The sequence below is a fragment of the Doryrhamphus excisus genome, linkage group LG2 (genome assembly GCF_037039965.1).
Source record: "Doryrhamphus excisus strain RoL-2023G ecotype Guam linkage group LG2, RoL_Dexc_Guam_v1.1, whole genome shotgun sequence".
NCBI classification, from domain to species: domain Eukaryota; kingdom Metazoa; phylum Chordata; class Actinopteri; order Syngnathiformes; family Syngnathidae; genus Doryrhamphus; species Doryrhamphus excisus.
Genome location: NC_136358.1, coordinates 4,487,685 through 4,513,253, shown reverse-complemented (window position 1 = coordinate 4,513,253; position 25,569 = coordinate 4,487,685). Strand labels below are relative to the sequence as shown.

Below are 25,569 nucleotides of genomic sequence, written 5' to 3'. Positions count from 1 at the left end.
TTTAAGTGGTTAATTTCGTATTCATTCAGCCTTCAACCAGGAAATCTAATCAGACATCTACTTTGGAAAATGGATTAAGTAGAACCAAATACATTTCAGCAGTTTTTTGCGTTTCCAAAATATCTGGTTTCACTAAAAGGACAATATGCAGTACCAATTTTGGCTGTAGGAGGGCGCTGTTGCAAATTGAACTCACCATTTCACCGGAAGTGACCTACCAAAGGAGACCGGAAAACAGCTGAAAATCGAAGCCTTGTCAAAAATATAAACAATAGGATCAAGTTCAGATTACAGCAACAAACTGAGGAGACACATTTGAAGATCGTGGTTTCTGTATGTGGTGAGTCATAACGTTAAAGCACGACTCGATTTTAGTTTCAAGTGCTGTTATTGGTGTAAACCCAATGGCCAGCTGTAACGTTATCTGTGCTAATCATAGCCACCTTTTACGTGCATGGGTGTTTCCCATGCGTTAACTCTATTAGAGAAAATATATGAGCAGATGCAGTTTTGTTTTAGCATGAGCTAAGACATCCTTTAGTAATTTCCATGAGCACAATGGCAGGTTAAGGGCGCTGTGTCAAATGAGGGATTTTCGAATGGAAGCACAGCCTTAGCGCTCCTAATTCTCTTCATTTGACCTTTAATAAGTATATTTGCATTAGAGGTACAAATGCTATAGAGCCAATATTGTCCTGTCTGTTCCCTGTTTAACTTGGTCATGTGGTGGGAGGATAAGTGCAAACATCGTAGGTATTGATACTAGGGTGGTGATATCGATATTTTCTCTTCCTCGGTATGTTTGCATTGTTGCAGTTCAACGCTGTTTTTTTATGTGTATATGAAATAAATCGACAAAAACGTGTTTGTGTGTGGACGAAAGACCGAAACACATGGAAAAATATGCATTTAAAAAAGATCTCTTTGTATGGACATATAGCCTTATTGGCCGATAATTAAGTCACAATTATATTTAAGATATGATACAGGCTGCAGAAAGTCACATCGTATAATAACCGTTTCTGCAACATTATATTATTGGCAAGATGTTGACCAACAGAAATTGGAGGGCAAGCGGGGTGCCCTCTTGTGTGCACTATGCCCTCAGAAGCGACTCTGACCTCATCTTAGGTTGCATCAGATGAGAAAATGTGCAAATTCAGCAAAGAAATTGCTAAAAACATTTGGAATCATACAGAAAATATATTTATCATACAGTTAAAATTGACAAATATTAATATTTACTGATATACAGAAAATTAATTCATCATACAGTTAAAATGGACAAATATTAATATTTACCATTTTCCATGCCGCTTATCCTCACTAGGGTCGCGGGTATGCTGGAGCCTATCCCAGCTGTCTTTGGGTGAGAGGCGGGGTACACCCTTGACTGGTCGCCAGCCAATGGCAGGGCACATTATATTGATATTATTTAGATTCATATTTATTTGATGTTATTGGTTTGTTTAGTGTTTCATCACGACAAGTGAGGGTCTACTTCCCCTGACATCAGTGATTGTAATGTTTGTGTTGTTAAATTGTTTACAAAGCCAAAAGGGATTAAGAGGAAAAAAGTGAAAGCATGTGAAATGCTACTAGTTTTTCCTTGCTGCTCAAACAAAAGGGAATAACTATTTGATTGATATTGTCACATTGTCTTAAGCTGTACTTATTGTTAATATGTTCACAAATATAGTTGATAAAATACTTAGTTTGCTTAGAGTATTGTATTGTTTTACATTCCGATTATGATTACAATATCAAACCCAAAATAAACATATCCGTATCTGCTGTGTAGGTCATACTGGTGTTGGTATCGGATTGATACCAAAATATGCAGTATCGCTCACCCCATTTGATGATGCCTTGTGATGCATCTTGGACCCCTCCTTTTAGTTTAGTCTTTTATCCTTTCCATGAAGCATGCAAGGAAACAGCTAAGTAGTACGGATTGTGTGACTTTTTATAATGGCTTTGAGCAGGAGACATTCGTTTACACCTCGGGTAAGTAACCTTGATGCTGAATATCCTACATAATTGTGATGAATCACAATGCAATCAATCAGCTAAATCTAAAACAGTTAGATGAATTAGATTCAGGGAACTCACCATATTCATCCCAGTAGATCTTTTGTCTTCATTGTGATGGTGCTTCATCGTTGTGTGGGTGTAACAACATCTCAGTAAACCTGTTGGAACAACAAAATCAAAAACTTGAAGTATAAATCGGATGAGTTTATAGCTGCAAAAAACCTGAACTTCACAAACATCTTGCTTCTCCCTGAATGAAGAAACAACTTTTCTCTCCCGTTTTCTCCCCTGTGGTGAAACGCTGTTAGGCAGCATGATTTCACATGTTCTACTTTGTCATGAATAGCCATCTTTGTGTGAGCTGAACCAAATAAAAGACAAGATGAATACCAAGCCTGCTGTGGTCTGAAACATATGACTGGGTGCCTGTGAAATTCAAATGACGAAGATGTCACTTATTTTTTACCTGCTTCAGAAAATTATTCATTACATTTAATCATGTAGTAAGATATTACATTTCTGAAGTCTTAAGATTCTTCATCTATTTTCCAGCTGACCAGCCCATTGATCAGCAAAATGAGCAGCGGGGGAGCTGGGGAAAGCGGAAAAGTTCCAAAGGTAACTTGTCGACAGTAAAAGGAAGAACATGCTGCACTGGAAAACATCTAATTACCTGTTGCCTCTCGTAGATCGGTTCTGTAGTAGAGGTGATAGGAAAGGAGCAGCGTGGCACTGTTGCCTTCATTGGCGTGACCCTATTTGCTGCTGGGAAATGGGTGGGTGTCAGACTCGATGAACCCAAAGGCAAGAATGACGGCACCGTCCAGGGGAAGCGCTACTTCACCTGTGAGGAAAACCATGGAATATTTGTCAGGCAGTCTCAGGTGTGTAAATAAAATGAATAACATGTCCACAAGGCCTAGCAGAATATGTGCAGTTTTAACATTTCATTGTTCTGCCATGTTCAGATCCATGTCATTGATGATGGCTCCAGTGCAACCTCTCCAGACACTCCCGAGTCTGGTGCTGCCAAGAGCCTTAGACAGAAAGGTAAACACGCACACTCTAAAGTTCATTCTCAGTGCCTTAAACTTAACATAATGGCATGTATTTGACTCACTAGATATTCCAGAGACTCCCAAAACATCTAAACAGGTAGGCACCAATTATTTCATTTCAGTGATCATGACAATGATTGTTTAAACAAAACAAAAACAAAACACATTTCATTCTTGTTTTTCCCCCCAATACATTTTGCAGACACCTACAAGCATTAAGAAGGTAGACATGTTTACATCCATCTTATTTTTCTTTGCCCTGGTTGTCACACTTACTATGAATCAATCTTATCCCGCTTTTAAAATATATACAGTAGATCCCTACCTATTCGTGGAAATTTCTTTTACGTGTAGAGTGGTGTGAAAAGTGTTGCCCCACTTCCTGACTTTTTTTTTTGCATGTTTGTCACACTTAAATGCAAAGCTTTAGAAATGGCTTAATAATCCAGCAGAGGATGAAACCTCCACAAATAACAAGGATCTACTGTAATTGTGTTGATACTGCACATGAGGATGTCATATTATGCCTTTCAATACATTGTCATCATCCGTTTTTTTTTTTTTGGCCACCCAGTTTTGCACAGAAGATGCATTGTTGGTGCTTTGTGTGCACATTTTATTTACATTCTCAAAAGGCATGCATCCTGCTCGCACATTCAGAGGTTGTAGCTTGCACTTTACGCCTCACAGGCATGCACTAGTGAGGATGGGAGGCGTTGCAAATATTTTAACACGTTTGCATGAGGTTGCATTTGTTCTGGCACTAATTGCGGCTTTCTTAACTCTGAACAGTCAATATAATCTAACATGGTGTGCTGTTCTTGTGCTGCTAATCTCTTACCATGCGACGCTGGATGTGTTTGTTTGTCAATGTGTGCTCCTCTCCTCCAGTCCTCTACCCGCCGCTCTGCCAAGGTGAGATTGTCAACTGACTGACTGGGGAGGTCAAAGAACAGTGTCTTGGTTAAAAGAGTCAAAGAAAGGACATTGTTGTGTGCAATGAGAATGAATGCTATTTTGCAAGTAGGGAATGAAACATACTTGTCAGGCCAACCAGAAAAACAAGGATAAATTCTTGAGAAATGTATTTGCATGAAGGTATAAGCTTCTTAAGTTTTCTATTTTTAAACATTTCATTCTTGAGAGTAACACATTCTTAATCATGATGTGGCAGTGGAGCACGCCACGGCGTCTAGCACCGGCCACTTCCCTCCCCTCCCTCTTGGTACGCCCTCCTGGCCGCTCCTGTCTGCCACTCATGGTATGCTCCACAATGTCTCGTATGTGTCACGGGAAGTGGTGAAACGTGTGGTCACTGAACATGGGTGCATTTGGTTTTTTTTTGATTCAGTGAAGGCACCAAAAAAATGAGGTCACAATAGGGAGGTGACTGTTTGGTCCAACCAGGAAGTCATGTTAAGAATGACCCTCGACACTCTTTGACACTTTCCTTCTTTTGTCAGACTTCCCGTGACAGTCTGTCATCTGGTGACGTCAGCGAGGTGAGCCTGTCCACTCCCCAGGGTGCGCTGGGTGTTCCAGTCATCCCTCAGCCCGGTGGATCATCCACAGCGGTAGCAACATCTGTTCCTGCTACTCCCAGCAAGGTGGGTTACTAAGAAAGAAGGCAAAACGGTTGCTATTTCATTTAAATGACTGTCACTCAATGTTTTCATAAAGGTTTGCCACATTTCCATTTCACATCATTTTAATTTCAATGTATTTTCATTCCATCCCTGTTTGTATTGTTGGACCAGGCGGAACCTACCATTTCCAAACAGGTAGTTTTCTAATTGCTGCATGCATACTGATGGCATGTGTCCACAAACTAACTAAAAATGCACACTATGGTATGTTTGTATTGAGGGTTAATTGAACGTTAAAATCCCACTTCATTCACTCTGGAACAAGAACATTTGTTATTAGTGCTGGTGATGGGTTCTGACCAATGTTGTTGGTGATTTTTCTCTATATGCTTGGAATTAAATTATTGGGCAATGGGTGTAATTGTGGCAGGTACTAATCCTTCCTATAGAAGCATCACACAGTTTTAATTTGACCAACCTGCTTTCTTGTATCTACCAGGAGGAGGAGTCACTGCGGGCGCAGGTCAAGGACCTGGAGGAGAAGCTGGAGACGCTGAAGATGAAGCGCACGGAGGACAAGGTCAAACTGAAGGAGCTGGAGAAGCACAAGATTCAACTGGAGCAACTTCAAGAGTGGAAGACCAAAATGCAGGAACAGCAGGCCGACCTGCAGAAGCAACTCAAAGAAGCCAAGAGGGTAAAAACAATATATGGCACAATAAAGTAATGATAAGATATACTTGAACTGTATTATGAAGTGAATGGATATTCAAAACTGAGAAGATGAAAGACAAGGTGCCACTGATCACAAGAGCGGCTTTCTTTTTGTGCCGTTCTTCCAGGAAGCACGTGATGCTCAGGAGGCCAAGGACCGCTACATGGAAGAGATGTCTGACACAGCAGATGCCATTGAGATGGCAACTCTAGACAAAGAGATGGCTGAAGAGCGAGCAGAGTCACTGCAGGTGGAGGTGGACACACTGAAGGAGAAAGTGGAGGAACTCTCCATGGATCTGGAGATCCTTCGACACGAGATTTCGGAGAAAGGTTTGTACTCCACTCGCCCCTTTGACAAATGTGGATTGACCGTCACCTTCTGTTGTTTCTCCTGCAGGTTCAGATGGCGCTGCCTCCAGTTACCATGTTAAACAGCTCGAGGAGCAGAACAGCAGGTTAAAGGAGGCCTTGGTCAGGTGAGATTGTATAACAAAACAAAAGTTCTAAGAATGCACTCAGACAAGTGCAAAAGTTTGAACATGAGCTTAGGCTTAAGGTATAAAGAGATCAACTTTTCTTCTCAGGATGCGGGACCTGTCTGCCTCTGAGAAACAGGAGCATGTGAAGCTGCAAAAGCAGATGGAGAAGAAGAACACAGAGATGGAGACCCTGAGGACTCAGAAGGAAAAATTGCAGGAGGAGGTCAAGCAGGCCGAGGCCACAGTCGATGAACTAAAAGAACAGGTAAAACTATATTCCAAACGTGATACGTTCTTCATTCTTCAAACCTGCGTCTGAGGGTTTGCGTCCATGTTGATCCAGGTGGATGCTGCCCTTGGCTCAGAGGAGATGGTTGAGACTCTGACAGAGAGGAATCTTGACCTTGAGGAGAAAGTCCGAGAGCTGAGAGAAACTGTGACTGATCTGGTCAGTGCATCTTAATTCTTATGAAGTAGGAATGCGTCTCATTCAAGTTTCTGTACGAGAAGCTTCTTTGATAAGCGTAGACACTCCCAAATTACCCCCCAAAAATGTATCCTTCTGTGCCAACAGGAGGCAATTAATGAAATGAATGACGAGCTCCAGGAGAATGCCAGGGAGACTGAAATGGAGCTGAGAGAGCAGCTGGACCTGGGCACCGCAAAAGTCAGAGAGGCGGACAAGAGGGTGGAGGCTGCCCAGGAGACCGTGGCTGATTACCAGCAGACCATCAGCAAATACAGAGAGCTCACTAGCAGACTACAGGTGGGTTCACGTCAAGGTATTGTACATATTGGAAGGACTACGCTTCATGTATTTTGATTTATGTGCGCCAGGAGGCCAACAAAGAGCTGATGACTCAGCAGAGTGCAAGTACTGAACAAGTACAACAACCTCCCGCAGAACTTTTTGACTTCAAGATCAAATTTGCAGAAACAAAGGCGTATGCCAAGGTAGGATGATGATGTTTCTTCAAAGTCCAATGTGTTTCCTTCATTCTGGTGATCAACTGTTTGTCTTTAGGCCATTGAGATGGAGCTAAGGAAAATGGAGGTGGCTCAGCTGAACCGCCAAGTATCTCTGCTCACTTCCTTCATGCCCGATTCCTTCCTCCGTCACGGTGGAGACCATGACTGCATACTGGTGCTCCTGCTCATCCCCAGGATTATTTGCAAGGTAAGTTAACAGACAGTTAAAAATCTACTCATCTACTTTTGTGTGCTGAGCCTGTTTCTGTAATGTGCATCTTCATATCTGTCCAACAAAGGCTGAGCTCATCAGCAAACAGGCGCAGGAAAAGTTTGACTTGAACGGGAACCCGGCCCAAGGCACAGCACTCAAGGGTCCTCCAGGAGAACAGCGTAGTTTTGCTTCAGGACTGGTGTACTCCCTCAGTTTGCTGCAGGCCACCTTGCACAAATATGAGCAGTAAGCTACATCCTTCATTACGTACAATTACTCTGGTTTAGCAGCATAATTGATAATGTCCTCTCTTGTTCCACCAGAGCTCTGAATGTGTGCACAGTGGAGGTTTTTAAGCGAATGGGTACGCTCTACTCTGAAATGAGCTTCCACGAGCGATCTCTGGATTATTTCATCGACTTGCTGCACAAAGACCAACTGGATGAGACTGTTCAGGTGGAACCGCTGACCAAGGCCATCAAATATTACCAGGTAAAAGAATATTCTTCCTTGTGCACACAGATGATACCCCTTGTAATAGAAATAGACTAAGTTAGTTTGTTCTGGTCTCAGCAATTGTACAGCGTTCATCTGGCAGATCACACAGAGGACTGCACAGTCCAACTAGCTGACCATGTTAAGGTAATTAAATCCTTAAGTCTTTTCCTTCAATGGGGCGAAATATGACCCTTGTAAAGTGAAGAAGTTTGCCGAGCGGGTTCTCAAAACCTCAATTTACCCTTTGACTATAGTTTATCCAGAGTGCTCTGGACTGTATGGGAGTGGAGGTAGCTCGTCTGAGGGCATTCCTAGCAGCAGGCCAGGAAAACTCTACGCTGGCTCTTCTCCTGAAAGACCTGGACACTTCCTGCTCAGACATCAAACAGTTCTGCAAGAAGATCCGACGTCGCATGCCCGGTACAGATGCTGTCGGTGCACCTGCTGCTCTCAATTTTGGACAACAGGTAAAACGGACATGCAATACTGTATATACAATATAGCAGTACAATGTATACATAACTCAATTGGGGCCTTACCATCATAAAACAAGAAACAACCACAGGTTACTCTTGTTGTGCCAGGTGTCCGAAGGGCTGACTGAGTGCAGACGTCAACTGACCCGTGTGGTCGCCGTGCTCCAGGAAGTGGCAGCAGCTGGAGCTCAGATGGTCGCTCCGCTTGGTGATCAGGAAGGATTGAATGCTCTTAAACTGGAGGATACTGCCTGCAAGGCTGTGGAACAGGTAGGGAATTGTTAAAAAAATGTTGACGCAGGTGGACGTGGCAAGGTTGTTGAAGTTGTTTTCTTTGTAACCTACACAGGTGTATGGTGCTCATGGGCTGAATGGTCCCGAGTGCCTACGTCAGTCTTGCAGAGCTATCATCGCAACAATGAACAAGACAGCCACAGCCATGCAGGAAGGAGAGTACGATGCAGACAAACCACAGGGCAAGGTATTTATCCTTAACTTCATCTCACTGATGTATCGGGATGTTTGAATGACACATTAACCTGTAATAACTCCGACATTAGAGTCCTCCAGTGGAAACCAGAGCAGCCACGGTCAGAGCTGAGATGACTGATGCTGAGGGACTTGGAGTTAAACTAGAAGACAGAGAAACCGTCATCAAGGAGCTTAAGAAGTCCCTCAAAATCAAGGTCTTTCCAGTCAAACTATAAAATTCACATTTTGTATAGAGAAGTTAAACAAAATAATTTGTAGGGAGAAGAGCTGAGTGAGGCTAATGTCCGCCTGAGTCTGCTTGAGAAAAAGCTGGACACGTCCACCAAGGATGCAGATGAACGTGTGGAGAAGATCCAAACCAAACTGGATAAGAACCTTGACTTGCTGAAAAAGAAAGAAAAGTGAGAGGAGATCATAATTTCTCATCATTCTGTGCTTACTTACATGTTCTCCTTTTCCACAAACGTAGGGAATTTGAAGAGACGATGGATGCTCTCCAAGCTGACATCGACCAGCTGGAAGCAGAAAAGGCTGAGCTGAAACAGCGCATCAATAATCAATCAAAGATGACCATAGAAGGCTTGCGAGGCATGCCTGCTTCTGGAATTCCCTCTGGCGTAGGACCAGCAGGGAGTAAGTGAACAACATGTCCACACAAACTAATGAGGAAATTGCTTCAGATACACTCAAAATTATATCGATGAGGAATCACAGTGATTCTATGTCCTCCTTCTGCAGGTTTGTCCCAGATATCAGGACCAATGCAAGTGGTGGACTCTCCTCTTCTCCAGCAGCAGCTTGAAGCTCAGAGACTCGGCATTAAACGCCTCAAGAATGAAAATAATAGACTTAAGGTATTCTGCTACAACTAAACTATTCTTGTCATCTTGGATTGACCAAGTGCGTTTTCCATTCAGGCGGAGAAGATGAGCGCACAGCTGGCCTCCCTTCCTCCTCTCTACCCTCCCAAACTGCCCAAGATGTCCAAAGAGAGCTCCACACCACCTGAAGGACTTAATACAGGCATCTACCGCAGGACCGACCAGCTGCTAGCGACACTTCTCAAGCTGAGTGCAGAGGTCAAAGTGGTAGACATCACCGGGAAGACGTCAGGTGTGTGCCAACGTCACATCTGTGAATTATTTTTCCGGAATTTTTCAAATCTTTTCCCGCTTTCTACCACCAGTCAGCGCCAGCTCCCAGCTGCTGGAGCAAACCGCACGGCTACAAAACCTCAGCGATGCTCTGGCCAAACTCAAGGTAAAATAATATTGTACTTGAGATGAGCAACACTTGAATGTGGTTCTGAATATTCAACTTCTTCTTTAAGGGTGAAGTAGCAGAACACGTGGTGTCCCATCAGCCTGGAGCAAAAGCTGCATCGGACTTTGCCACCTTCCCCGTCTCCTCATTCGTCAAGGTGAGGCCCCAACGGGTGCACACTATCAACGGCAGCATGCCTACACCAGCATGGTTCATCTTGTGCGCTGTTTCTTAGGCCAAAGAAGAGAAGAATGGCGGAACAGTGTTTGTGGGCCGTGTCGCCATTCCTTGCACACGGGGACAAGAACAAGTCCACCGTCTTGTCCTGTCACAGCAGCAGCTGCAAAATGTGCACCGCCTCCTCATGGCCTGAAGCAACTCTTTTTACTTTTATTCCTATCCGTACTTTGATATTTTCTCATTTATAGTTAATATGGATAATAGAAGATTCAGTGATTTGGATTTAACTTGTCACTGCTACATTTTTCACTTTACAGGGGAAATTAGATAAATTGTTATACACAGGTGCAATGAATTGAAATCTGGTGAAAAAAAAGATTACAGGAGTTCAAATCAGACTAAGAGACCAATTAAAGGGTCGGGAGGTTTTTGCAGTACATTTGCTGATTGCAGCACAAACCAGGGGTCTACAATACTGGAATTAACCATTTTTAGGCCTACTGAATGTGGAGCTTTCATCAGTTGTAACCTATCATCAAAATATATACTTATATTACAGAAAACACAATTTGTTGTATTTGTAATAGTTCCTATAATAAAAAGCAAACACTTGACATGGTTTTCATGCTTCATGAACCGCAACTATACAGTAATTTGTTTAAAATAAAAGTCAGCTGGGTTAGGCTACAGCTTGCCTGTGATCCTAATGAATACAAGCGGTACAGAAAATGGATGGATGGAAAATCCGGGGCTTAAGATTTAATATATCAAAAGTAACTAACACATTTAACATGCAATAATCATTTAAACCTGACAACCGCATTTAAAAACAACGTAGGCAATGCAAAAACTTGAAAACATCTTAAGTCAAAACTGCTGAATGTATAAAAGGAATGAAATTCAAATGTAACAACTCAAGTGTGATGTCAGTAATGGAGTGCAAATCAGTTAAAAGTAATCATTAGAGAAATGCTGCCCAGGCCTGTGGTAAGTGTACGGCGTGTAGTGGTGCCTGATGTATCTATTCCTCATCACGTGGGGGCGGGTCCAGTCATAGCAAGCTGCACAATATGTATTTGAAGGCTCAGGATGACGAGAATATCCTTTTTAACAGAATAAAAAAAAAAGGAGGCGTTAGTTACTTTTTTGACCCATTTGCAGTTGAATAATACAATGCTTACCATATGGAAGTGGGTTGTAATTAAAGTGAGATTCGTGGAATGCTTCATCTTCGTACCAGTATGGCTGTGGGTTAGCCACAGTGTTCATGAAGCCACCGACGGGAGCAGGGTTAGGATAGAAGTTGTTTGTTGGGTGGCGCACTGTGGAAGACAACAGAAGTGACAAACCTGTAAAATTAGTAAACTACCAGAGATTGGGGCATTTGGGTAAGAGACCATTCATTCATTCAGTCGTCCTGAGTGTGGCACAGGAGACCTTTTGGAGCCTGCAGCATGTTATTTTTATTGGTCAATAGCGCTTTCTAAAATTATAATGAAACTAAAAAAAAAACAAAAAAAGGGCAAAACAGCAAGCGTTAAAATGTTTATACCAACAACACTAATATCCTTGGTTCCTACAATACAAAGCTTTGAGCCCATTTCAAAATATGTGTATATATCAAAATGGCCAAGTGTTTCAAAAGAAAAAGTTTGGACACCCCTGCATTTGTTTATAGATTTAAAAAGTCTAAGCACTGCCAAAATAATAATGCTTATCTGGCTTCTTTGAACACGCACCCTACCTTCATGTCTCTGAACGATTTGCTGGGCTGGCACCTGATATGCAGCAGGAATTCTTGCTAAAATAAAGCAGAGTTGGCATACGTAAACAAAATGATGTGGCACAATTAATGTTTGCAAGGACCCTTCCTCGTCACCATTGGAATCGAGCGGCAGTTTCACACCCCAGGCATTTGCCACGTGCAGCGTCAAGAGCGTGGTTATCCGGCGGTGGGCCAGGGCATTCCAGTGGACACCATCTTTAGTGCGATGATGCAGGGAGAAACGAAAGTTGAAATGGAGGTCCAGCACGTCCACCTTGTAGGCGTTGGCTACGGTGCCACTGTAGAAGTTGGCTTCGATTACATCGTGACGTAAATGGGCAGCCCTGTCAGAGATCTATGAGAATAATAAAATTAATTTGTTTATTTCAATTAACATAAGATCAAAATCAGTTGGTTTTGCAGCATCTTAAGTGTTTTGGGTGTAGAATATATTTGCTTTATAGTACCTCAGGAACCAAGAAGCCACCTTTGATAGTCTCTGCAAGGGGCATGGTGAGGTTCCATATGACCAAGCTTTCCTTTGGGAGGATCCCGTTCAGCTCTTCAAAGAACCTATTGAGGTTCTCCTTGTAGTTCTCACCCCATTTTAAACCATACCTACAGGAAGGTTCACAACTTACATGAAGGCTGTGACAAGAGTACATGACTGGAAAGTGACAATTTCCGAACTTAACACTCCCCTCCCATAACCATCCCAGCTATTATCACCAATTTGCTATCCACTTATGTACCTTGAAATGTCCCAAACACAGGAGTTGACGATGACCAAATCTGGTTTCAAACCATGGCGGAAGTCTTTCAATATGCTCTTCATGTAGTCTGAGAAGATGCGCGTCACAAAGTAGAACCGAACCAGGTGGTGAGCGGACTGGTACTGCCGGACCTCCCGATACCCTGTGCCATTGTGCACTAGGCCCAGGCATCCACCTTCTACCAGGGAGTCCTGTTCAAAGCTCATCTCACCCTGCACAGGGAAATGTGTGTAAGTAGTAAACAAAACAAAACAAATCAAAAACAAAAACAGAGAAATCATCACTTGCTTTCCTCTTGAGTTGTGCCACGTTGAGGTATTTCTCCTCCTGTAATAGCAGGACAAGGTCTTTGTAGACAGACCGCTGAACTGGGGATACGAAGAGCAGTTAACACTTTGTATTAAAATGAATTGATTTTTATGATCAGCCAGGTGGACAAAATATTCTTAGAGTCACAACGTCATGACACAAGATAATGTGTTCACAAGAACGAGATAAGACGATATTTTAACATTATTAAGAAAACGGGGCTGGGCAGGCCCACTGAATCACATTTTGAAATGCTATATGATGCTTACAAATTGAAACAAAAAAATTATATTAGTTATTGGCACTTCCATAATGTGTGTATTATCATTCGCAGTAGCAGTACTACTAGTAGTACAATCTAATAGACTTCTGGCTTGCCCGTTTCTCTAAAGAAGAAACGTTTTGACCTCTCGAGATCTTGTCCCAGTTTCACAAAAACAACTAAAAACTCACCTCTTTAAATCTGTTTTTAATGTCTAACTTTTTATATCTGACTGCTGTGCCCCGCCCTGCTTTTACTCATATTTTAACTGTGTATTAACGAAAGAATGTTGTATTTTAATGTATCTTTTACTCTGTTTACTTGCTTTGTTCAACTCCATTCTTCTGTAAAGTGCCTTTGAGTATTTTGAAAAGCGCTATACAAATAAAATGTATTATTATTATTGTGACGAAAGTGGAATGAATGACCTTTGATGAAATACTTACTGGAGTCTCCCAGCACCACAATGAACTTGTTGTGGAAGAGCTTGCTGACATGATGGTGGCTCACAAACGTCATTCGCTCCTTTTTCAGAAAGTCACATTAATGTCTCTCTCTCAACAAATGCACAAAACGCAGCTAAAAAGTTTACCAAGATTCACCAAGTCACAAATAATTATAGTTTATTAGGACCACTTTGAGTTTAGCTTTGCTGAATGTTCTTCCATTGTACACGGAAAAAAATCTTTAAAGCTATTAGCATGAATCATTAGCATTACAACTTCGGGGTACTTACCATTGTGGAAACAACTGCAAAAAGTCAAATGTATGCTACAGCTAACGTTTACTTAGTTTTGTTTTACATATCGAGAGTCTGTCGTCGTTTATTCGCCGACATTAGACGCACTCTATTTTTAAAGTAACAATAGAATTTGATACATAAAAACTGGCGACTGAGTTTCTGTTGTCAACAGGTGTAAGTGCGATTGGCCTGATCACGAGGCGTTTTCGGACACTCGGAAATAATGTGATCACGTTCCTTAATCATGAGTCCACGTGACTCCATGTCGCTAGTAGCTTCAGAACAACATTCATAACATTACCATTCATGTCGTTACATTTTTTATTTCACAAAGGAGTACAGCAAATGACCCTGAAAACGTATCTGTGCATTTAAAACGCAATTGTTGTAATCTATTGGTTGGTCTGATGTGAGGCGTTTCAGGACACTCGAAATTCAGAGGGAAAGTTTGTCGCTAATATAGCAACATTCAAAATTACAATTCATATATTCTAGATTTCATGTCAGTAGGTAAATGTATTAGCAAATATATCTGTATATTTAAAATGATATAGCTCTCTAAACGGTTTAAATATTCAGAATTATGGAAATACTGCATCACAATGACAGGGAACATCAAAAACTCATCATCAACAACACCACAATAGCAGATCATGCCAGGGAAACCAAGTGAACAATATGAAGAAATATATTTAATTCATTGTACATGACCAAAAAAGTCATTACTTCTACAGTAAATCAGTGTTGTGGGATTCAGTTCAAACTTTTACTTCAGTATTTATATATATGTACTATCAATGTGTTTGCTTACTTGTCTTTAATGTCCCAACGTAATTAAACCTTCCCTAACCTTTGTCCAGGGTGTACTCAGCCTTCGCTCGAAGACAGCTGTGATAGACTCCAGCACACCTCCGACCCTAGGTAAGCATCATAGAAGATGGATGGATGGATGGATGGGTCTTGGTCTCATGATATCAAAAAGTGTGAAAGCATGATGACTGTTTAAATACCTTATTGTGATTATTGAACCTAGATATTTATTGATCCATTCATGGATTAATGTGATTTTTGCAATTTAGCTCCTTGTTCAAGAACAGTCGGTCATTGTGCGAATAGTGTGAATATTCCTCACTTTTTCTGAATAGCGTCATTAAATTTATGGACGCATATTTTGCGTGGAAGTTACTGACATCATCATAGTCTATTGCATTGTTCTTTCTCTGCTCTTCCTAGTCCTCTTGCTGTCCTTCTTCATCGCTGTTATCTTTAGTATCTTCTGGCTGGTGAAACTCTTGGTAAATACCAGTTAGGGCTTTTGCTGCCTCCAGAGACACTTTGAGGAATCCAATCACCTCATTCTCATCATCCACGCGCACAACTGGAGAAAAAAAAAACACACAGATTTACACACCCAAGCTTTGCCTTTTATGTCAGTAAATGTTTCAGAAACGCCTACTGTCGATTTGACGTTCAATGACGTCGTTGCCTGTCAGCAGCAGCTCCTGCAGGTCCAAGAAGGAGCATCCGACATCCCAACACTCCTCATCGTCGTCCATTGGCTCACTGACGACTGTGAACTTTAACCTGTACAAACACTTTGTGATTTATATCTGCATGAATCCAAAAAAACACAACACACATATCTTCACCATAATCCAGGAATCTAAAAAAATATATATTTTTTCACATTTGAGTTTATAAACACGCAAATAACAATCCAATGTAGGTCATGATGTGCTAAGATAATAATAGTTAATGTCATACATCGTATCATTTCACTCATTTTTTCCCCATAATATCTTTGATGATCCAGAGGGAAAAGTCAAGCCTGTGTTAATCTTTCAAAGCCACCATGTGTGTCTTTCTTCCACCAATAGGAAGACGGTGTCAAGTATCATTGCCTTTTTACTTTCTCTTTGAAAATGTCAGCCTTTGTGCTCAAAGTGCTTACCAAATAAAAATAACATGACAACATAATAACAAGTCAACATTACTGAGCATAAATCTGGTTTAATTTGACCATTGTTTGCGTTAGCACGATAATTTTCTTAAAAAAAAAAAGCTGCAAGCTGCAAATGGCCCCCCTAGGGACACCACTTTGGACACCACTGTGCCAAACTATCTGAACTTTGGACACCCCTACTATAAGCAGACGTATTATACCTGCCCTTGTTGGGGTCACTGCCTTCCAACATGGTGTAAAGATACTGTCTGAGCGGAGCTGACAGGGAACCATCCACGTAGATGACTGGCAGAGACACAGACAGATAAGCAGAAAAGAATAATAAAATGTTAATAATAATATATGAATAAATGCTCGCCTGCTCACACCTCGTGTGAAGTTGTAGTAAATCTCCTCCCCCTTTGTGGGCTTGCGGAGGGACACGGGCGTCTCCGTTGTCTCCATGGGGACGCCCAGTAGCCGGTATTCCACGTAAACACGCTGCACCGAATCGTCCAGTGCCACATGAGATGATGGTTCAAAGGTCAAGGACAGAATCTCCACTCTCAGCTTGTGACCCTGAGTGGTGATGCCAATATATTAACTTACTGTACATACTGTATGATGAGTGTTTTCTTCCACATAGTTTTACTTTACCTTTCTTGTCTTTTGTTTGGATGAAACAATGAGATCACATGTTGAGGTCTCAGATGACTCTGAGGTTTCTGCAGCAGCTGCACAAGAAATTGTGTTAATGAGCACAGACCATAAAATAAAATTGTGGGTTCTTACCACTCTCGCTCCTTTCCTCCATTTCTGGCTCTTCATCCATCGACACCAGGTCCATAGAGGAAATGTTCTAAATATCAGAACATACAGTTAACCTCATATTTCCTCCATTACATCAATACATCCCATCGACCCCTACTTGAGTAGCAGGATCACTAACAGAGCTTCTTCTCATTGATGTGGCGGTTCTGGATGATGTTTCTTCTGATGATCTTGGGAGTTCAGTGACAGGAGTTGGGTTTTAAATATGTTCATCTCCATCATTGCGCCACATTTTGTTCATTGCCATAACTTACTTTCTGATTGGTGAATGGGAGAGCACAATATCGGCTTCCTTGTCATGATGGCTAGGTAACTTCTTACTGGACCTCTTGGTCTGGTCTGGTTTTATGCTGTCAGTTGAAGGCTAGCAACAGAGAACATGTTGCATTGTGGTGCTAGTGAGGGATAGGTTTAAGGTAAATGAAACCTTACACAATCTTTCATCTTTCTCAGCTTTGTTCTGCTTTCTCCTGACTCAAGTTGCTGCGTCTGGGGGGAAAATAAGGCAAAAGCTGTAGAATGCAAAATAGTAGATAGAAAGTCCACTTTTTAAACAACACCTTGACTCTGGGTTTTGCTATCGGCCTCGGTGACTCTTCTGCTTCTCCTTGTCTTCTCACTGAGCTTTCTATCGCCTCTACCGGTGGTTGAAAGGGGTACTTCCATTTAATCAGCACCCTGACAGTGCCCCGTGGACCCCCGGCTGGATCCCGTAGAACATAGTCACCTGGAAAACCCGATTAAATCTCTCCTGGTATATGCACTGTACTGGGTATAAACAGGAATATTGCGTATTTACCAGTGATCTCTTTGCCGGTAGCCAGCGCTCTCAGTGGGATGGGTGTTTTAGCCAGGTAGACTGCTGGTATCTGGTCATCGCTGTCGTCAAACACATACACCCAAAGACTGCTTGACCTGTGGAATTGAAATATTTAAACATGTCAACGTTGTACAACGTAACACTATAATGGTGTACAAGAATCTTGGGATTTGCGTGGGCTACAAGACCCCCAGCGAATGGCGAAAAAAAACACAAATATTAGATGCACCCATAAAACGGCCTAAATATACTTTTATTTTATATGACTTTTAGGTAAGAAAGTGATGTTGTGGTTTCATCTTGGCGTGGATTACAGTAGCCCTCAGTTTTACTGGGATTATTGTGCCTGTTTTGAGATAATTCAAACCTGCAATAAATGCCTGCTGTTCTGGCATTCAAGTAATTCAAGTCATGTAGCCAATTTGCTTCAATATGTATATTTATGTCTATTTATATTTATGTCCTGTGACTGGCTGGCGACCAGTCCAGGGTGTACCCCGCCTCTCGCCCAAAGACATTTGGGATAGGCTCCAGCACCCCCGCGACCCTCGTGAGGAAAAGCGGTAAATGAATGAATGAATTAATGTATATTTTACTTATTCAATAATATCCATTGATCCATCCATTTTCTACTGCTTATCCTCACTAGGGTCGCCGGTATATACTGGAGCCTATCCCAGCTGTCTTTGGGCAAGAGGCGGGGTACACCCTGGACTGGTCGCCAGCCAATCACAGGGCACATATAGACAGAAAATATACATATTGAAGCAAATTGTACATATTTTTGCCCAAATTAAGCCTTTTCAAGCATAAAAAATGGCTACATGACTTGAATTACTTGAATGCCAGAACAGCAGGCATTTATTGCGGGTTTGAATTCAATAATATATTAATGTGTATAGTTTTGAAAAACCATATTTCGAACAGTGATGTGGCGAGGTATGACTGTAGTGCAGTGACACAACATCACGTTTTGACAAAGCATCTTCCTGACGGAAAATGTTGAGTGAGTTGATTCATAGCTGCAGCACTTTTTTCCAGCATTTAAATAAAATCTGTGAATATTTACTGTGTGCTGTTTTATAGCTTACCTCAAATAGTGCAACACATCAGTTGTGACCGCAAGCGGGTAGCTGGTGGTGTCGTGGAAAACTGGGTTAACATTACTCCGGACCGTTTGGGACACATGAGGCTGCAGGTCGTAGAATCTGTAGGTTAGGTAGGCATCAGGAAGCAGTCCGGGCCAGCGCCCCCTCAGACCTTCACAGTGCTCCAGCAGCAACACCAGCTCATTGGGAATCCCTCCACCAAAGTCATACAACTCCTGCTTGCATCGAAAGCGGTCATTCTCAGCAGAGCTCACACATGGGAATCTTCGTAAAAGTTGACTTAGATTTACCGTGTGGCCACCATCTTGCCACCCAAGAGAGATGTGAGCCGGTATTTTCTGTGTTGCTGTGTTCCTTTCGTTGTCTCCTACCACCATGGCATCCATGGATTCCGTAGTAGGGAACAGGCGCACCCAGAAATCCACAACACCAACTATTTCCCCCACAGAACCTTGAAGAGAGAGAGACTAGGATTTGATGTCTGACAGTAAACAGATCCTGTGACTCCACTTCATGACTTGTTATGGACCTGTGATGTTCACACGTCCATTAATGCGCTCCCCTCTCCGATCCATCGCAGCCATTAGAGACAACTGCCCACTTCCGTGAGTCAGAAACCGGACCCCTCCCACTGCCTGGTGAAGCTCCACTCTGATCCTCGAACCCTCGAACTCCAGTTTGGCCAGATCACGAGCGGTCAAAGCATAATGGGACGTGAAGCCGTAGTTTGGTTGGCTTCCCGCCACCAGAGGTGTGGAGTGAACTTCAAAGTCCAAAAGGCTGTATGTACAGAAGGTCACCATGTCTTCATCTTGGTCTGGATCCATGCTGCTCATATTTTGAAGACCACCTGGAGTGAAGGTGGCAGCCTGTTCAAGAAAAAACACAAACAGCCTCCAAAAAACCATTAAAACAATTCATGAAGTACTTTTTACCTTGATGTGAAGTTCTAAGAGAGACTCTCCAACTCTCAGTGGAGAAAAGGAAATGTCATCTTCAACAGGCAGGACTAGTTCCTCCCCTCCTGTTTGCCATGTGTACTGTATTGGTATGGTCCGTTTGTGATTCTTTGTGTTGTATGCAAGGTTTTTCAACTGGGCTTTAGAACACACATAAAAGGTATGAGGTCTTGATACTAAAGGACCGTGCTGCTGGTGGTTCGGTTCTTACCTTTTAAAGTGTTGATCTGGAGAGTTTTTTTAGATAACACTTTCTCTTTCTCTGACATCCTCACCCTTGACTCCTGTCTTTCACTCTCCAACTTTCTTTTGACTGTGTCCAACTCCTCCTTTAGGAAGAAACATTTTGGGTTAAACAGAGAATAGTTGATAATAATAATAATTGATGATGCCAGTGGTGATACTGACAATGGGCAAGCACCTGAAGATCTTTACTGATGCGATGCTCAAGCAAAAGAAGGCTCCTGGTTTTCTGTAATTCCAGCACGGTCTCAGCATGTAAGACCTGATTGTTGGCAAGCTCAGGGTCCTCGTTCTCTCTATCAGCTCCGAGGTTATGATGTAAGCCCTCTCTGCTTTCCTGCTGCATTCGGAACGCCTGTTTGACACGGGGAGTCAATAAGAACGCTTCCTCAAAGCTTCAGCATGTTGGGGGAAAAAACACCTTGGGCTGTGTCCCAGTTGGAATACTGTACTTCCGTCAGTATGCTTCAGTACGGGTACTATGTACACTGTGCAGTAGTGCAAATTTTGGCAGGGTAGTGCTGTACCAAATTAATTACTGTCATTGCGTGTTTAACGGAAACGTCCTCATCTTTTTCTTCTTTTCCTTTTTAAAAATAAAAGTGGGCTAATGAATTGACAATAAAAACACAAATACTGCCGATTTCAGAAAATAACAGATAGAATAATACAGCACTCTACAAGAAGCAATGAAGTCTGTAAAATTAAATAATAAAAAAAAATTATATGACTATAATGATGAAAATGGTAATATTAATGATGATTATAATGATGGTAATAATGATAAAGATTCTAACAATAATGATAATAATGATAATAACAATAGGGGCGGCAAGGCACGGCGGTCAAGTGGTTAGCGCGCAGACCTCACAGCTAGGAGACCAGGGTTCAATTCTGTGTGGCGTTTGCATGTTCTCCCCATGCTAGGTTAATTGGTGACTCCAAATTGTCCATAGGTATGAATGTGAGTGTGAATGGTTGTTTGTCTATATGTGCCCTGTGATTGGCTGGCGACCAGTCCAGGGTGTACCCCGCCTCTCGTCCGAAGACAGCTGGGATAGGCTCCAGCACACCCGCGACCCTCGTGAGGAAAAGCGGTAGAAAATGAATGAATGAATGAATATTACAATGATAATAATAACAGGGGAAAACAAGACTGTGGCATGAACATGATTATATCTTGCAAAAAGGGTTAGGCATTTATAAGCTTTTGCTTCAGCCTACTCCTTTTGGGCTTGTGATCAGATAGCTGAATACAGATGTAAATAATGGAGAGTTGTATTTTGATTGATGTAAGAAATGCACTGTGGTGTTTCGTGTATTTGCCCAAATAAAAAAATTAAAAAAAATGTTAATTTTAACCACCAAGTTGCTAAGATGGTGACTGTTGAGGGTCCATATATCACCATTTTCCACGTTTTACGTCCAACATCTCGGTATTGACTCAGTGTGAACACACTTATGCACTCAAAAGGCTAAAATGAAGTATGGAAGTAGACCATTTGAGACACAACACTGTGCTTGTTTACTTACAGACCTTAATCTGAAAAAGTGTTTCGCTGAGCTCTTCATCACTCATGTCAAACTCCTGTAAAAGGAAAGGACACAATAATTACAGTGAAGTTATCAAGCAGGTAAAATTGTCATTTATCCCTTTTTACCACATACTATTATGAACTGACCTTAGTGACAGAGTCAAGTCTGTGCTGCAGAACAGATATCTGTTGTTTGTACTGGAGTATCTGCTCTTCCAGATGGTCTAGGTTGGCTGAACATCAACAACAACAGGCCCAAAATACATTAAATCATACAAATACATTAAAATACATCCAACTCCTTCCTGGCAGGACCCCAAAAATGGCAAAAATGCCATCAAATTGAGAAGTGGTCTTATATTCTGTGTTATATTCCAATATGGGGCATGTTTAATTTTATTTGTTGAATTGGACATCCTTACACTACATAGCCAAATAATTAATTTCATCATCCGACCTGCTTCCCGCTCTTTCTGCTCCTCCAGTATCTCCTTCTCTTGTCGGAGCGTCTCCTTCTCTGATTCCAGTCTGCCTCTCTCCTCCCGCTCAGCTTTCAGCATACCCTCCAGGATGCTTGTGTCCATCCTGGTGACGATGTCTTCTGGTTGGTCCCTCTTCTCACACACCACCCTGTCTTCCCCCACAGGGCCGTTGTAGGTAGCTAAAGTGCTAAGGAAAGACAAACGTTCTAGAGAGGATGGTCGGGATATCAACTAAAAAAAAAAAAAGTCTCGTTTTATAAGAGTCGTGCTTATTACGTTTATAGTATATACAGTGTGTGTGTCTATATATATACATATATTTTTGAATGTTTATGTTATGTTTATGTTTTTCCAATTGTACTTATTTTTTAATCACATAGCGCGCAGACCTCACAGCTAGAAGACCAGTGTTCAATTCCACCCTCTGTGTGGAGTTTGCATGTTCTCCCCGTGCATGCGTGGGTTTTCTCCGGGTACTCCGGTTTCCTCCCACATTCCAAAAACATGCTAGGTTAATTGGCGACTCATATTGTCCATAGGTATGAATGTGAGTGTGAATGGTTGTTTGTCTATATGTGCCCTGTGATTGGCTGGCGACCAGTCTGGGGTGTACCCCGCCTCTCGCCCGAAGACAGCTGGGATAGGCTCCAACACCCCCGCGAAAATGAATGAAAAAACAACATTGTTGAAAAACAATGGCTTTTTATTAAATTCTAAAAATTATAGCAAAGCATTTTTATGCTGTATTTGTCTTTTACAATACAAAATTATTATTAATGCAACAAAAAAACATAATTTTTAATTTTTAGCATTATGTCTATTTATTACTAAGGCAAAATAAAGCAATATTATTCATTTAATTTATTGTGTGGAGCAAGTGTGCTAAATACAAGCAGTTTTGTGGTCTTACCTCTCAAGTAGAGAGTCGTAGCTTTCTTTTATCCGATTCTTCTCTTCTTCCAGGTCACTTATACGCTCTTGTAGCTGGAAGACAAAAAAATGAAGTTACTTCATATGCTACTTCAATGAATAAAAGTCCTGCATATGTACAGACTTTTTCCAGGTTCTGCAGAGACAAACTGGCAGTTGTGAGTTGACCCTCCAGCATCAGCGCTCTCTGCCTCTCCTGCTTCAGTTCCTCACTCTGCTCTTCCACTTTCTCCAGGAGGGCAGTGTTGCTTTCCCTCAGTGACATCTGATTCTGCAGTGAAGAAAAATAACATATTAACAGGAGCAGCCAAGAACCACATTGTGAGGCTTCCATTGTGCTTTCACCTCCTCCAGCTGCTTCTCATAAGCCTGCCAATAAAGGAAGCAGAGAGTTGAAACATTCGCCTAGTGTGTCTAACGTTGGGGTGAGGTGAATGGCATCGCACCTGTTGCAAGTCAGTAATCTTCTCTTTGGTAACCCGCAGGGCGGCGCTCTTCTCGGAAAGCTGCTTTTGGAGACGGATCACATCCAGGTTCTCTCTGATGTTTGCTCTGACCGCAACATCAGCAACTGTGACTCAGCTGTTTTAAGCGACGACTCCGCATGTTCTCACCTGTGCCTTTCAACTTGTTGTTTCTTCATCTCTCTCAGGGTTCCCTCCATCTCCCGCTCTTTATTTTGGAGTGTGTCTCTGAGGCTCTGGGTGGTCAGCTGGAGCTCCATCAACCTCAACTGTTCGCTCACACAGCTGGATGGAGAAGAGGTGGATTTTCAAAGGGGTTAGAAATGATTAGTAATGAAGGGTGGATGATTTTTTAGGAAGATTTTTACAATTTCTCCATGTCTCCCCTGGTGTCCTGCGTTGTGGGGCAGTAGCGGGGCGGGGCTGTCTGAGCCGCCCTTCTGACTCCAACATCCACTTCTGTACTTTTACCTTAAAGGAGGAGAAAAACAAGTAAGGTCACATCACTGTTGCCAACTCCTCAATAAGAAAGGTAGCTATTGGCTGACTAATTTGCATATTATTTGCATATGATGGAACAGATGGGGTGGCACGGCGATCGAATGGTTAGCGCGCAGACCTCACAGCTAGGAGACCAGGGTTCAATTCCACCCTCGGCCATCTCTGTGTGGAGTTTCCATGTTCTCCCCGGGTTTTCTCCGGGTACTCCGGTTTCCTCCCACATTCCAAAAACATGCTAGGTTAATTGGCGACTCATATTGTCCATAGGTATGAATGTGAGTGTGAATGGTTGTTTGTCTATATGTGCCCTGTGATTGGCTGGCAACCAAAAAGCGGTAGAAAATGAATGAATGAATGAATGTAACAGATGCTGTAGAAAAAAGGCATAACCTCCTAGGAAAAACAAAAAAAAACTAAAAATTTTCTTAGGCATGGTGCCTCTCGCATGTGTGATTCATGGATGCGTACCACTCCATTATAGTCTCAGTGTGCCACGGAAGCTGACTGTGCACTGCTTTGGGACAGGGCGCACCTCTCAGCAGCATACGATGCTGCTTAGCGAGGTAAGAGACTACAGAATAATAATACCTGTACAAGTTTTTAAGTGTTTTGAAGTCCTCAAAACACCAGAAAACTCTCCCACGACACCAGTCATTTTTGAGAAAATATGTCACCCAGATGGTTTGGAATGTTGCCAGTCGACAAGTCGACAACACACATATACACACACACTCTCACACCTTTGTTGAACTTGTACGGTGTGCGTCCACCCAGGTCCAGAATGTGCTGCTTTGCCTGGCTGAGTTTGTTCTGCAGGATGACTTTCTGGCTCTCCAGCGTGGCCACACGGGTTTCCAGCTCCTGCAAAGTGTCCTCCGTGTCCCTCTCTTTGGCGCTGGCTGACCCGGGCCGAGCCTGACGGAGATGCATCAGTCTGGTGGACATCCTTTGTAGAGAAAGAAGTTAAGACTATTTAATGCTTTTGTTCCTGTGTGTGTATTCGAGGTATTTTCTTTGGCACCTGCGCATCTTCTGCTCCTGTGCTCGTGAATGCGTTCTCAATGCAACGTTCTCTTCTTGCAGATGAAAGCAAAGGTCCTCCAGTTGCTCCCTGGGGAAACGAAAGAGCCGCTGAGGATCTAAGAGAGAAGGACAAGTAAGAAGTGAAAAGAATGCACAAAACCTAAAGAAATTGAAGGTGTGCTCTCACCTTTGGTCATCATGATGTGATGCTTCTTCCATGGCTTCACATCACGTGGGCCATCTGCCACAGATGAGACAAGACCTTACGTTGTTGAACTCTACCCAAACATTCCCATCCCGTATCATGTATTTTGGAACAATTCTTAACAAACCTTGAACAGTCGGCATGAGTCGTCCCCTCATCAGACCCACATCTCGGACTGGGAGATCCCCCGCTGTCTCATCCATCACAGGAGACATCACACCATCACACCATCACCTGTTTCAAAGTACCTGGATGGGTTTTTATATGTTAACATACATGCTAACATATATTTCACATAATTTGATCTTACCCTGGTTTTCCAGTACTTTCTGTGCTGTGTCTTCTACCGTCCGCTTGGACTACATGAGTTTTAATCCATCTTCATCCTGTCCTTCTATTGCTGAGCTTCTGCCAATATGAGCATTTCGGCTCAAGGTAAACCTGAAGACCGCCTCAGTGTTCCATCTGCTTGTGCGGGTAATCCTGCCTTTGCACTAATCTGATTACACTGGCCAGTCGTGCAAGCTCTCAGGTCAGTTTAGAAGTAGGTGAGGAGAGGCATTTCTGTGTTGGAATGCAGATCTCAGGTCTGTGGAAGCTGGGACATGTTAATGAAGTGGAGGAGGAGGAGGAACAAGCACAAGCTTGATAGGAAGTAACCAACCTTTTTTTTGTTTGTTTTTACCAGGAAAACATTCATTCATTTTC

The 25,569-nt window shown here is 42.4% G+C and overlaps 3 protein-coding genes across 9 annotated transcripts; 1 reads left to right on the top strand and 2 right to left on the bottom strand.

The window, feature by feature from the left end:
- Positions 1–167: 167 nt before the first annotated feature.
- Positions 168–10,580, top strand: LOC131125889 (dynactin subunit 1-like). 5 transcript variants are annotated; one of them, XM_058067877.2, is made up of 31 exons: positions 168–340; positions 2,587–2,652; positions 2,724–2,918; positions 3,003–3,084; positions 3,158–3,189; positions 3,295–3,315; positions 3,984–4,007; positions 4,556–4,699; positions 4,850–4,873; positions 5,178–5,375; positions 5,521–5,725; positions 5,793–5,871; positions 5,980–6,139; positions 6,218–6,322; positions 6,449–6,640; positions 6,712–6,828; positions 6,899–7,051; positions 7,143–7,303; positions 7,381–7,549; positions 7,631–7,699; positions 7,810–8,022; positions 8,140–8,301; positions 8,381–8,512; positions 8,592–8,717; positions 8,782–8,924; positions 8,993–9,156; positions 9,262–9,377; positions 9,441–9,636; positions 9,710–9,783; positions 9,854–9,943; positions 10,022–10,580. In XM_058067877.2, exons 2-31 carry the CDS (start codon positions 2,611–2,613, stop codon positions 10,157–10,159), a joined length of 3,726 nt encoding a protein of 1,241 aa, XP_057923860.2. In that variant the 5' UTR covers positions 168–340; positions 2,587–2,610; the 3' UTR covers positions 10,160–10,580. The 5 variants fall into 5 exon arrangements, with proteins under 5 accessions (XP_057923860.2, XP_057923861.2, XP_057923864.2 ...); XM_058067878.2 differs by lacking the exon at positions 4,850–4,873; XM_058067881.2 differs by lacking the exons at positions 3,295–3,315; positions 3,984–4,007.
- Positions 10,581–10,695: 115 nt separating this feature from the next.
- Positions 10,696–14,327, bottom strand: fam113 (family with sequence similarity 113). 2 transcript variants are annotated; one of them, XM_078795902.1, is made up of 9 exons: positions 14,119–14,327; positions 13,522–13,600; positions 12,793–12,872; positions 12,484–12,716; positions 12,199–12,349; positions 11,846–12,086; positions 11,711–11,767; positions 11,148–11,288; positions 10,696–11,069 (listed from the first exon to the last, which is right to left on the bottom strand). In XM_078795902.1, the coding sequence occupies exons 1-9, from the start codon at positions 14,119–14,121 to the stop codon at positions 10,915–10,917; spliced, it is 1,140 nt and encodes a 379-aa protein (XP_078652028.1). In that variant the 5' UTR covers positions 14,122–14,327; the 3' UTR covers positions 10,696–10,914. The 2 variants fall into 2 exon arrangements, with proteins under 2 accessions (XP_078652028.1, XP_057924021.2); XM_058068038.2 differs by lacking the exon at positions 14,119–14,327 and adding an exon at positions 13,812–13,861.
- Positions 14,328–14,487: 160 nt separating this feature from the next.
- Positions 14,488–25,549, bottom strand: rpgrip1 (RPGR interacting protein 1). 2 transcript variants are annotated; one of them, XM_058067885.2, is made up of 31 exons: positions 25,172–25,549; positions 24,989–25,109; positions 24,844–24,897; positions 24,655–24,772; positions 24,374–24,579; positions 23,501–23,603; positions 23,283–23,417; positions 23,115–23,220; positions 23,014–23,037; positions 22,793–22,939; positions 22,649–22,722; positions 21,714–21,925; positions 21,404–21,489; positions 21,259–21,309; positions 19,900–20,076; positions 19,690–19,807; positions 19,455–19,618; positions 19,049–19,388; positions 18,810–18,970; positions 18,502–18,734; positions 17,390–17,505; positions 17,151–17,317; positions 17,023–17,079; positions 16,845–16,954; positions 16,688–16,760; positions 16,552–16,618; positions 16,417–16,493; positions 16,149–16,338; positions 15,981–16,065; positions 15,274–15,401; positions 14,488–15,195 (listed from the first exon to the last, which is right to left on the bottom strand). In XM_058067885.2, the coding sequence occupies exons 2-31, from the start codon at positions 25,074–25,076 to the stop codon at positions 15,047–15,049; spliced, it is 3,816 nt and encodes a 1,271-aa protein (XP_057923868.2). In that variant the 5' UTR covers positions 25,077–25,109; positions 25,172–25,549; the 3' UTR covers positions 14,488–15,046. The 2 variants fall into 2 exon arrangements, with proteins under 2 accessions (XP_057923868.2, XP_057923869.2); XM_058067886.2 differs by having other exon boundaries at positions 24,989–25,095.
- Positions 25,550–25,569: the final 20 nt, after the last annotated feature.